Consider the following 12,938-nt stretch of genomic DNA (forward strand, 5'->3'; position numbering starts at 1 on the left):
ATGAGCAAGTACATAACATGATAAGAACAACGTGAGATCTTTAAGTGTAACCATGTCCTGGAATGATCAGATTACAAATCTGTGCACACAAATAAGGCCTACATAATCAAACAGTGTTATTATTTGTGTATGCACATCTACCTGCCATGGACTCTTATATATACTGTATATGTGTGTGTGTGTGTGTGTATATATATATATATATATATATATATATATATATATATATATATATATATAGACACACACACACAGTGTATGTATATACAGTGTACATACAGTGTATGTATATAAAATCCTGATGGAGTGCTTGGGGCATCACATGGAGATGCTACATACATGACACATACAGCACTAGTCTTCAGCAAATACCATATACACAGATACCACAAACACTGCTTACTTCTCTTATTTTACATGTTCACATAGTGCTGAAGAGGAGGAGGTTGCCTGGTTGCAGAAAGCTGCAGTTCAGAGCTTCAGGGATGGGAAGGAAGGATGCAGAAAGAGAGATGGAAACGTTCTCTCGCTTGCTTCCTCCTGCCAGCCTCTTTCAGGCTTCCCGTTCCTCAGCGACTGAGTGATCAGAGACAAATAGAAGTGAGAAGAGACAGGCAAAAGGAGACACGCTGCCACAAGAGAGCACCTGTCTAGTCGACCTATTTTTAGGCATGCCGTGCACTAGCTATACCATAAGCCTCTGAGGCTGTGATGTGATGAGAAGCAAAGCTCTGGCTGCAAGTTGAAAAGTTTCGAGTTTTTGTTGTTCATCATCACCGTGGGCAGCCTGTCCTCATGAGGGGGAATCTCAAAAAGCAGGATTAGCAAGTTAGCCAGATAACTTAAAAAAAGTACAAGAAAAAAAGAGAAATATCTTCTGGAACTTTGCCATTATCACCATGTGGATACAGGACACTCATTTCACAGTTATCTGAAGAACCTCCTAATCCTATTTTGTGAAATTCCTCCATGACACTTATGCAGTGTGCTTATTGTTTATGGTGCCCACATGGGACTAAAATAAAAAGTCACTGTGGACATCAATACAATCACAACCTACAGTACAAGTACAGTTAAGCAGGCTTGCCCTGAATTATCTTTACTACGGACTATGGATGGCCAGAGATTGAGACTGATTAAAGGAATAGTTAACATTTTAGGAAATATTTACTTTCTTGCCAAGAGTTAGCAGCTGGTTAGCTTAGTTTAGCATAAAGACTGGAAAGAGGGGGAAGCAGCTAGCCCGACTCCACCTCTAAAGCTCACTAATAAACGTGATCTGTTTAATCTGTACAGAAGTTGTGTAAAAAAGTGGTGTGTGTGAGTGACCCTTGTTTTTACTCTTCAGTTTTTGTACGCTGAGCTGTTTCTGTGCTAAGCTAAGCTAACCTGCTTCCAGCTCTAACTACCATACAGACGTGAGAGTGGTATTAATCTTCTCATCCGACACTCGGCAAGCAAGCAAAAGAAGTGTGTCTCCAAAGAAGTCAGTCTATTCCTTTAAGAAATATTGGTGATTAAAACGTGGAGTATAAAAAGAAATATACAACTATTGTGATGCAGAAAATGCAAAACAACAACATCAAATGATGGAATCTGCATTACAAAATTATATACAGATGCATGAAAACAAAAAAAACAGAGAATGTGGATTTTGATATAAATGCATGCCTACAGTTTTTTTTTTTAAATTCATTTCTTACTAGATTAGTCGCACAATTACCCATAAAGGTGAGTTGTTTGGTACAGTGTCGATAGCTGACTGTTTATTAATCTATACAAGATGGCTGTGGCTCAGAGGTAGAGAGGGCCGGCCCTCAACCACCAGATTGGCGGTGTGATCCCGGTCTCCTCCGGCCACAGGTCAAAGTGCCCTTAAGCAAGACACTGAACCTCGAGTTGCTCCCCGGACGCTACGGGTCATCCGTTGCTTCCTAATGCTTAGGATGGGTTAAATGCAGACATTGGATTTCACTGCATTGTGCTGTATGATTTAGGGATGCACTAAATCCAGATTTTTGGGCAAATACCGAATCCACTGGTTAAGATTCTGCTGAAACCGAATACCGAATCCTACTCCCATCCTCAGTCCATTGACACAGTAAACACATTAATGAAGTAAACAAATGGTTAACACAAGTTTTTAGCTGTGACTGTCCTTCCTTTGCCGTACCTGAAGTTGCTGCATTTTGGCTGCTGTCTGTAGATCCCTTCATGCACAACTCGTATTCTTTCGAATGTTTCATACGCAGATGTTTTAACAGCGGCTGTTTTAAAAGCTGGCCTTCTTCTGACTGAAAGTCCTGCCAAACATCACTTTTTCTGCTCCGGAGTTCCATTTTCACTTTCTCACAGCCTACAGCATTGAACAGTCCACCTACGTAAACACCATCCCGTAATCAACGGCGGTGTTATTACGTCAACCAGAGTAGCGCGCGTTGTGCAAGTGTAGGGTTCAGTTCGGAAGAACAAAATCCTAAGGCTCTGCAGAAACCGAACCCCGTCAAAAAGCCCAATATTCGGCCGAATCTGAAGCCAAAAATTCTGGATTCGGTGCATCCCTAGTATGATTGATTGTTGTCGTTTCTTCTTCTCAGTACAGTACAATGGCTCTGTTTTACTGGCTTAACATATTTCAATGAGGCTCACATTCTGTTTGCCTTTATTACTCTTTGGTCGGACTTCTGCTAGACACCAGCTCCCGTCACCCCGGACAGGAAATGGTGAGTATAACATGTGACCATGTAGCCTGATGCAGGCCCTGCAGTCTTACCATTGAAGGATGCCTCTTTTTCACTATGTGGCTCCACTGAGTCTAGATTGCCACAAACTTATCAGAACTCAGTCTGCAGGAGAAAAAAAAAAAAAAGACAAAATGTATATTATTAAATCACACTTGATACAATGATCACAATGTAAACACTTTGCACTTCTTGTGAATGAAGAGCGGTAAAGGTGACAGATGTGTGCGGTGCGTCAGTGTTCAGTGTCACTGACGATCCCCTTTTGCTGAAAGGCAGTCGGGCTAGACACAGGAAAGGAATACTTACCCTCCTTCATCCTTCAGTAGACGCAGGAACTTGCTAACTCTGTAGCCAGGCTCCATCTAAAAAAACAGACGCATTACTTTTTAGTGCATGTATGCAGATAATGTAATAAACGTACGTTTATGAATAGGTCTTATTTTTGGACAAGCATCTGTTTTAGAAGCAAAGTGTTGAAACATCAGAGCAATTTGGAATAGTGGCAGGTCCTAGAGTTCACGCTTCAGTTTGAACAAACAGGATTGTAGAGAAGGGGAGGGAGAGAGGAAGTAAAATTAATGGCAACCTATGCAATAACTTACAGTATGCCTATGGAATTGCCTGTAACTAGAGTTAAGACATGAGAGCAGTCAGAAACATTGGAATGAAAAGGAAAAACGCTAAAGAGAAGACAGAAGACTAACTATGAATGTGTGTGTAGTTGCGTGCATGTCTCGGCAAACACAGATTCATACTTCTTCAGGCTCAGAGTGTGGGGGGGGGGATGCAGGGTGCAGAACATGGCTGCATTTGTGCATACCACAGCAATTACACATTGCATCCAGCCTCAACAAACAGGCAGTGCACATCATCAACATACCACAGATACACAGGCAGTGGGAGAAATTAACACCAGCCAACAGTCAGATTTAGGTCAGCTTCTGCTGCTACTGCTTGCTGCATACAAGCCTGCTACCTGTTTTGGTAAACAAACATTATTTGTAGGCTACTGGAGTTCATTTCTTTAAGATGATCTGATAACTGTGTACTGAAAATTCTCATCTCAGGAGCATTTAAGAAAAGGCTGGTGTGACACAAATAAGGGTTCTGCAAGAAAGCGATTAAAAACAGAATCCACAGACTTTGTTACACTGACTTTGTGTTAGAAATGAGTAGTCTCCCAGCCCGTGCTCCCATGACATCACTGTGACATCATCAGGGTTAATTTCTCAGACTTGACGAAGCTCTTGAGGCATAAATCGTAAATCAGATCTGCTAGACTGGTCGACCTAGTTAGGTTTAGGCATGAGTAGTCTATATCCACGATGTTCCACTTCCGGGATTGTTCAGGTGCCACCGGAAATTCCCCGGGTATCCGTCACCTTCCGCTTTCTTTGTGTTGTAATTTTAAACTCCAGTCGGTTTATGAGGACTATGGTTAATCGCTCCTCAGATCTCTGCAGGGTAAATACAGACAGCTAGCTAGACTATCTGTCCAATCTGAGTTTTCTGTTGCACCGGGGGTCCGTCCGGCGCTTAGCACCGCCCAATACGATTGTGATTGCTTTAAAGAAATGCCAATAAACCAGAGCACGTTTTCCTCCCATCCCGGAATACTGTGTGGACTAGCCAGACCCTCTTCCACAGTGCTGTGGAGGAAGGTCTGGCAATGCGAGACTAAGGCATGAGGAGTTGGGATTGGTTAGGGTTAGGGTGAGAATATCAGGGTAAGCCAATCAGAGTTAAAAAGGTATAATTATAATATGCTGTATGCTAATGATAAAATCAACACCAACAGTATCTTTGTACCTGAACCAAACATGAAATGTACCCCCAACCTGACAAAAAGACATTAAATCTGATCCTAGCGGAGTACAAAAGGTCCAGGTCTTCATTTACAGAGACATTATGGCAGTCAAGTTGCCACCTCTGGAGTGATGTGTCCTTTAAGCAAAATAAATCATGTATTTACTTGAAATGCACTAGTCCTTATGACTCAACATAAAATCACTAAGCTTCCCAAGAACACTGCGTCTCAGGGAGTGATGTATGACTGATCTTGACTTTTCACAGAACCAATCAATTTGATTAACACAGTGTTTTGACAGGGTCAGGGCCCCTACAAGGCTAACGTGGGTACACGGCAAACAGAAATAACTACAGCAATGTCAACAGGGAGTCTTAGAAAAATGCAACAAAACATAACTCTTAGGCCAAACCACAAAACCCCTAAAGGCAACTTTAAAAAAAAAAAAAAAAGGTCAGTACACTATACCTACTGTACGTATATACATACAACTGATGTTGAAGCCAAGAATCTGCTGTGAGTTGGTGGTCTACGTTTTTTCTTTTTCTGTTTCCACAGTTGTATGGGTTTAATGTACACGTCTGTGTTTGTTTTATTTGTACCTGCTGTATGTGTGGGGTGGGTGATCTTTATTGATTTTGCTCTAAATTGTAGGCACACCAAAACCACAAGGTGTGTATGGTTGTTCGTATGAGTTAGCTTCCCTCTGATTCAGAACATGTGAATGTAACTTGGAAAGCTACGCAGAACATGGTTTCATAACTATGAATGTATTGGATCTCAACCGTTTGGAGATTGCTCAACAAAGCCACACACTTTTTCATTCCAGCTAATAGATGACAGTTTTTTGTGACGGAGACAGATTCTGTTGACTGTTGAGAATGCTGGCCAGATGTCGAGGAAGAGGAGGAACAGGCTGCTCGAGCTCAGACCGTACTAAACAATAATAAAGAGGCTGAGCCAATTGGAAATTTGTCTCTCAGAATAAAAAAAAATAAAAAGACAAGGCTGCCTTGCTCGTACCTTCACCAAAGTCTACTTGAGCTTTCTCACATCTAATACCACCAGTGCACATGGAGTTGCATCAGCATTACAGTTCCAATAATGACCTCTTTTAGCCAGTAAGAATGTGAATATTTGTGATGTTAGAGAGAAACCAGACTGAAAAGTCTGCAGCCATGTTAGCAGCTCTGTGAGGCTGTTCATAGGCACAGCGTTGCTTTGAGCTAAATGCTAATGTCAGCATGCTAACAGGCTCACCATGCTAACATGCAGATGTTGCCATGTTCACTAGGGGTGCACGATTCAGAAAATGTCACCATTCGATATATTGATTTTCAGGCTCAAGATTCGATTCAAAAACGATTCTCGATTAAAAAACTGATTCCCAGTATGTAAATGTAGTCACTTTTCCCATGTGATTGCAGTAGACATACAATAAAAAACAAAAAAATATGAACCGATTTTTGGAATTCTATGAATCGATTTTGAATCGGAAGAGCTTGAATCGCGATTCGAATGTGATCCGATTTTTTTGCACAGCCCTAATGTTCACCATCTTAGTTTAGCATGCTAAGATTTGCTAATTAGCAGAAAAAAAAAAGTACAGCTGAGACTGTTTTGCAGGGATTTGTTCATAAACCAAAGTGATTACAGTTTATCCTGAGGGCATAGGCGCTGATACCGCAAAATACTGAGCACCCACGTGTGCCAGACTGCCAGTAGGCTACATTCATTTAAAATTAAACATTGCAGTTGGTGCTAAGTGGAGCGTCTGTCATAGTGTGACTGGTTATGTCGCTGTCAGTCCACGAAGCTGATTGCGGTTACGCGTCAGTTAAACTTTTCATCTCCAATCCTATCTGTATTTGTGAGAAGTGGCGCTGTCCTGAGTTGAAAGAGAGCCTACTTTACGGCTTCATTATCGAGTTAATAGGCGTGTGTGTTCGTGTCGGCCGCTGTCCATTTCCTAAGGTTCTGAAATGCAAACCATTTTTTGACAACTTTTTTTTTTTTTAAAGGGCGCGCGCCCGTGAGCACCCACAGAGGAAAACATAAATTGGCGCCTATGCCTGAGGGGGCATGAATGCATGTATCATACAGTTTGAGCAGCCGTGGCAGATGTAAGGTTATATTCTGCCAAACATTTTTTGCTCAGACAGCTTTTTCTGCAAAATGAACAAAGTCCTAACCCGATCACTTGAAATTTGCTGAAAACTTCACCACTTTTAAGAGAGCTACCAAATTCTGGTTAATTCAGCAACAAACCTAAACTCATGTCTAGTTTTTAAATGTAATGGTTGCTTTATAGTACAGTATCTTGCTGTATCTAGTTAGCCTTCTATTTAATGCTCTAATCTCTTAGTTTCATAAAAGCCCTTCTAGGGACTGGTGTTGCAAACACTACAGTATGCTACTTGCTTCGGATAGCTGTTTTCAGTTTGTCTATGTATACTGTAATCAAATAAACCATAAATGAATAAATGTGCAAATGTATGTTTCAAAGTAATCCATCCAATAGTTGTCACATTTCACCTAAAATCTCAAAAGTGAACATAAAAGTGACGCTATAGGAAAAGTCACGTGAGAGGATCACCAAATGAATAGTAAAACACTCTTTTGGAAACCATGAATGTCTGTGCAGAATTTCATGACAATCCATCCAACAGTCTGCTAGCAAATGCAAAGAGAGTATCTCTTTCTCACCTGCACGGCCATTTCAATCAGCATGAGCAACTTTTTTATGCCGATCCAAAGACTTTGGCCCTTCACAGCTTTAGCTATGCTGACCCGCTCCACATCCTGAAAACTGCCCAGCAGCTGTGGGGGGAGGAGACAAAGAAAGGACAGCATTCAGCATGGGAATAAAATAGGTGAATTCATTATTCAAATTGGGAAATGCATTAATGAATTGTAAAGTACATGTGTCAGCATAAAAGTAATGCACAGTAAAGGTTCTGGATAAAACATGTTTAACACCTTTGCTGACAAAGTAAAGAGTAAAAAGAAATATAGTTAAATAGTTTTGGGTTTAAAAGTGACGCTGCATGCATTTAGTGTATGCATGTGTAGGTGTGTGTGTGTGTGTGTGTGTGTGTGTGTGTGTGTGATACCTCCAGGGCTTCGACCAGCTGCTCTCCCCTTGAGATGTTGGGAATGTGGATGGTGGTGCTGAAAGCATCCAACATCTCCATTTCCTGTAGGACGTCTTTACGACTTGTGGTGCCGATGATCAGCAGCTTACGCCCCTGACAAAGAAGCAGACGTGACCCTCACACTTAAATTTGTTAAGTAAACCATTCATTTGTTCATAAATCTTTAGCTGCTTTCCTCTTAACAATTTTCTCCTTTACTCAAACATGCTTGTTAATGTTGTCCCAGTGTTTCCTGCATCTTTTCAGGTGTTTTTCTGATTAATTGGTTTGTAGATGTGGCTGTCACAATGTGAGAATTTGGTCCTAAATTTATGAAGCTGTCAAAGTTTTGATGCAGGATGCCAAAGCTCTTATCGGCCGTTGGTTGACGTATCTTACAGTGAGATCTCGGACCATTAGATTGACCGTAGATTTCACCACATTTGGGCTGTCCCAGATGAAGGTTAACAGTGTTCAGGGGCTTTAAGGAGTAGCAATGTTCCTGCAATAGAGGAAGCTGCAGCTTCAGGACCGCATTTCTAGGACCCTAGTTTTTTCAGGTAGATGCTAGAATATAGTTACTGAACGTAACTGGCATGATAACATGGACATAATGCGCAGGCGTCAACACACAGAAGGTTATGTGAACCCTGCTACAACGCGACGTAGTGGTAAATAAATATGAGGCCAAACTCAGCAATAATCTACTTTATAATTCATTATACATGCAGTCTTATAACTAGTTATAACTAACGAGATGTAACCCTAACCCAAACCCTGTCTTTTAACCTAACCTTAACCCTTCATAGCTTGCTTGCTGCTAACTTAAATGTTGACGCTTGCGCAGTATGCCAGTTTCGTTCGGTAACTAGGGTCATAGGAATGCAGTCGTAGAAATGCAGTCCTGAAACTGCAGCTTCCTCTATTGCTGGAGCATAGCATAGGCCTTTAAGTTGCAACAAGAGCACAGAGAATAGAAAATAACAGCAGACAGGAGGAGACAGGACAACCAAAACAGCGCATAACACGACAGAAGACAACAGTAGAGAAGACAAACATGAGCAGAGAAGAAAGAAGATAAGCAAAAGAAATGTAGCTCCGCTAAGCCGACAAGTTGGAGAAGGACCAGGCGAAGAAGACGAAGGAGGAGAGGCAGAGGAGTGGTGAGTAGACAGGGGGATTATGGCTGCCGGCTGCCCCCCCATGGCGTGGGGGGTTGTGATGCTGCATGCAGATGAGGTGCCACACAGGCGGCGGTGCTGCCAGGTCCTGGCTCTCTCACAGAGCCCATTCTCCTCCCTGTCCCCCTGGCCTCCCCCGGCCCCAGGCACCCCGCTGGGCCCAGCGCTTTACAACCCCAGAGGAGCACTGCAGCCAGGCATTCAACACCAGGCCCCGTGCCACTTCTCATGCACATGCAGCCATATAGTGGGCTATACTCTCATTCACAAACCCATCAACAAGAGACACACACACACAAACTACAACCAAAGAAACTATGAGAAATGGGTCTCTACCACCACCATTCACTGTGAGCACAACGGGCCTGGACCAAAACACTCGCTAATAACCATACAGTTGCTCACACATGCCAGTCGCAGCCAAAGACCTCCAACAATTCCATACAAGACTTTGCGCTGGCATCCATAAGATCTGCTGCCCTCTTTCTGCCACCTAAGGACTAGCAACCCCACAGTGAGCTCGCCACAAATAAATAAGCATCTCTTACCTTTGGAGGAGGTTTCTTCAGCAGCACCAGTAAAGCTTGTAACACCAGGTTGGAGAAACGAGGGCCAATTGGGACGTAGTCTGATGAGACAGATCGTTTTCTATTAGCAATTTTCTTATTTCACATTAACAATGTAAAGTCCACCCAAATAGAAAATAACTTTAGGTACACATTTCATTCCACTCATCAACAGCACAACACAAAATGCACTGGTGTCTTACCTAACAAACGTTCGATGTCATCCACAACCACACAGCTCAGCTGGGACTTGTAGGCATCTTCAAATATCTATCCCAGGGAATAAAAGAGCAAAAGAGGTTAAAATCAAAGCAGAAATAGGCACACGGCTTTATGCATGACCTGAAAACACTGAAAAGATGTTTTGTATGTGATGGTATTGGTAAATGCATGTCAGTTTAAAATCCAAATGGTGTCTTCCTTTCTTTAAAAATGTCTTCCATATTTTGTCAGTCAGTACTACAGGCTGAGTTCAATTTCATTCACATGTGTCATAATCATGCGGTCAAGTAATACAACTATTTCATGGAGATACAGATGCATCAATAATGGAGATACATTTTCCACACCTTTACATAATCTCTGTGAGAATCCCAAACAGTTCTAAGCCTGGAGATGATTACATCAGTTTTCTATATTTCAAGACCACTCACTACTCGGCGTGAAAAGATTGTCAAGTGGTGAGGGTTACCTTTTTGATGGCTTGGCATTTGGCGATCTCCGAGTGTCCGATCATCTTGTCGGGGGAGCAGATCTTGATAAAGGGGAACTGGGAGTCTTCAGAGATCTTAGCAGCCAGCGCTGTTTTTCCACTGTTAGGTGGGCCTGAGGAAGAGGATGAATCCCAAATCAGCTGTTTGTAATAACACAAATGATTGGGCTAAGCTGTCCATTTTAAGTCAACCACAACAGAACGGACATCTGCAGTTTCGATTTTAGGGCTTTTTATTGCGTGTTCAACTGTTTGTGTGATGACTAAGGATGTTGCAGGAGGTTAGCGTGTGTTGAGTAGATGTGTGTGCGTCCTACCCTCCAGTAGCACAGAGACCAGCGGTGTGCGTTCGCTGTTCTTCGTCTGCTGCACCAGCAGCTCCCCGTCCTCTAGGACCGCTGACACCGGGTCACCCCATCGGATTATCCCGTTCATGATGTAGCTGGCATAGTCCTCCTGATTGGTACCAAACGCCTGGACAGGAAGAGAGAGAGAGAGAGAGAGAGAGAGAGAGAGAGAGAGAGAGAGAGAGAGAGAGAGAGAGAGAGAGAGAGAGAGAAATATTGTTTAGGTCAGGTTTATTTTGTGTGTGAAGTCAAGAGAAAAAAAATACGTACTTTAAATGTGATTGGTCAAATGGGCAATATGCGTAAAGGCCCCTAAATAGATTTAATTAAGGTCTTCAAATGTTTTGATTTTTCCCTGAGAGTCTGTAGGCAGAAGTCAATTCATCTGAACTTGAACCGGATCAACTGCACACTAAATGCCCTTTAAAATATTGTTTGTTAACATTTACAATGGTTTACATCCATTAAGTTTGTGTGCTGCAGGATGATTATACAATCTCTGAAATGCTTAACGTCTTTATTGAACGAAAACTACATATATAAATATACTGTACAATAACATATGTGTATATATGTGCTACGGAGCAACCAACCAATGGGCTTAAAGTATACAAAGCCCTCCCCAAAATCTCAGATTCAATCAATTAAGAGAACAATCGTTAATATCAGACAGGCATGAGGAAACATACAAGAACAACAATAGCAGGTAAAAGTAATATAACAGACAGGAGGTATCACAGACTTTAACTTCACAAAAACAACTTGTCTTGTTAATGTCACAATCTCGATGATCTCCGTTTCGTTCTCTTTGGTGGCACCAATGGCGATAAGCAGTAATTGCAGGTGTGGTTTTGGAACTCACTCTTACTTTCACTTGTTTTTGTAGTTCCATCGTCTGTAGTCATCGCTCTTTTCCTTGTTTGTTCGGCCACAGTAACCCTTTACTCGGCTTCTTGCTTCTGCGTCAACTCCACGCCGTAGCTACGCCGTCGCTCCTACGGCCTTGTGACCCTTTCGGAGTCCTGCGTCGGGGTTGCATGGCATCGCGGTGCATTTCGCCGCCATAACGTTCGGGGGCGATAAGTCTGACGTTGTCCGCGAGGTGTCTGCCAGCCAGTTTATGTTATGTTAGCAAGCAAACTTTAGCACAACTGCCCACAAAGTACTGCTTGCTGGCGAAGTGCTAATTTCAAGACGTTACTGACATATAGACACTTTACTAACGGATAACCCCGTCATTGGAACCAAAATATGTTTATTTGCAAAGCTTATGTCAGTGAACTAGCATGTTGCTACTCCCCACAGCAGGCTGCTTGAAACACCGACTATCAACACACGGGACGAGTTGACCAATCACAGTCCTTGCGGTCTGCGTCGGCCATTTTTGGAGGGGTGTGCAGGGGTACGCCCTCGATTCGACGTTGAAGCATAAATCAGCCTTTACTCTGCCATAGTAACCGTTTACTCGGCCATAGTAACCCTTTACTCGGCCATAGTTACCCTTTACTCGGCCATAGTTACCCTTTACTCTGCCATAGTTACCCTTTACTCTGCCATAGTTACCCTTTACTCGGCCATAGTTACCCTTTACTCGGCCATAGTTACCCTTTACTTGGCCATAGTTACCCTTTACTCTGCCATAGTTACCCTTTACTCGCAACGCTAGCAGAGACCGGAACAAACAGAAATGCGCTTCACACACAAGTGAGTTAAATAACGAGTCTATTGCGTTAGCTCCGCCTCCCCTCTCTGACCAATCACTGCTAGGTGATGGGCATGGATGTTTTATATTTTTGATTGTATATTGATATTTTCAACAGAGTTGTTCTTAGGACAGAGGGAGGATGGGAGAATGTGGGGATAGTGAATTGTTTGTAGCATAAGGCTGTTAATGTCACATTAATATCATGTGTTCTGTATTCTAGTTTATTTCTCAATAAAATGTATCTTGCACAGAAATAGAAGGAGACACAGAAAAGAGATAGAGAGTGATGTAAAGCAACTTACAGGTTTGATGTCGTTATTCAGCGAGCCTATAAAGTCAAGTCTGCTGACCACCAGCTTCTCTGCCGTCTCAATGTTTACCTCCACTGTGTTACTGGCCTGCAACACACAAACACACACACACACACACACACACACACACACACACACACACACACACACACGCACACACATTAAAAAAACAAGTTGAGTGACAGCAGATAATGAGTTACTTTCGTTCCCCACTGAACTCCATGCACCCTCGCTAATGAAATCCATTACATGAAGTATTGCACATTTAGATTGCACAATGTGTCAGGAGACAATGTACTCCCTCAGAGCAGAAAGGTCAGACCGAGAGGAGGAGGGAGGGAAGAATAAGTGTTTAGAGGAGTGAAGCAAAACGTCACAGCCATCAGACATGTGTAAGGCCCTTGTCTGTCATTTATCATCACCATCCAATA

The 12,938-nt window shown here is 42.5% G+C and overlaps 1 protein-coding gene across 2 annotated transcripts in view; it reads right to left on the minus strand.

Annotated features, from left to right (window-relative positions):
* Positions 1–289: 289 nt before the first annotated feature.
* The window catches only part of LOC116061230 (vesicle-fusing ATPase-like), a 33,637-nt gene continuing 20,988 nt past the window's right edge, over positions 290–12,938 (minus strand). For both annotated transcript variants that reach the window (XM_031315282.2, XM_035997555.1), the window contains exons 13-22: positions 12,499–12,594; positions 10,462–10,618; positions 10,124–10,257; positions 9,636–9,702; positions 9,415–9,494; positions 7,665–7,799; positions 7,258–7,371; positions 3,051–3,106; positions 2,774–2,846; positions 290–576 (exon numbers count right to left, since the gene is read on the minus strand). In XM_031315282.2, the coding sequence (XP_031171142.1) occupies positions 2,816–2,846; positions 3,051–3,106; positions 7,258–7,371; positions 7,665–7,799; positions 9,415–9,494; positions 9,636–9,702; positions 10,124–10,257; positions 10,462–10,618; positions 12,499–12,594 (870 nt within the window). In that variant the 3' untranslated portion in view covers positions 290–576; positions 2,774–2,815. The remainder of the gene's footprint in view (positions 577–2,773; positions 2,847–3,050; positions 3,107–7,257; positions 7,372–7,664; positions 7,800–9,414; positions 9,495–9,635; positions 9,703–10,123; positions 10,258–10,461; positions 10,619–12,498; positions 12,595–12,938) is intronic.

This window comes from Sander lucioperca, chromosome 22 (genome assembly GCF_008315115.2).
Source record: "Sander lucioperca isolate FBNREF2018 chromosome 22, SLUC_FBN_1.2, whole genome shotgun sequence".
Taxonomy (NCBI): domain Eukaryota; kingdom Metazoa; phylum Chordata; class Actinopteri; order Perciformes; family Percidae; genus Sander; species Sander lucioperca.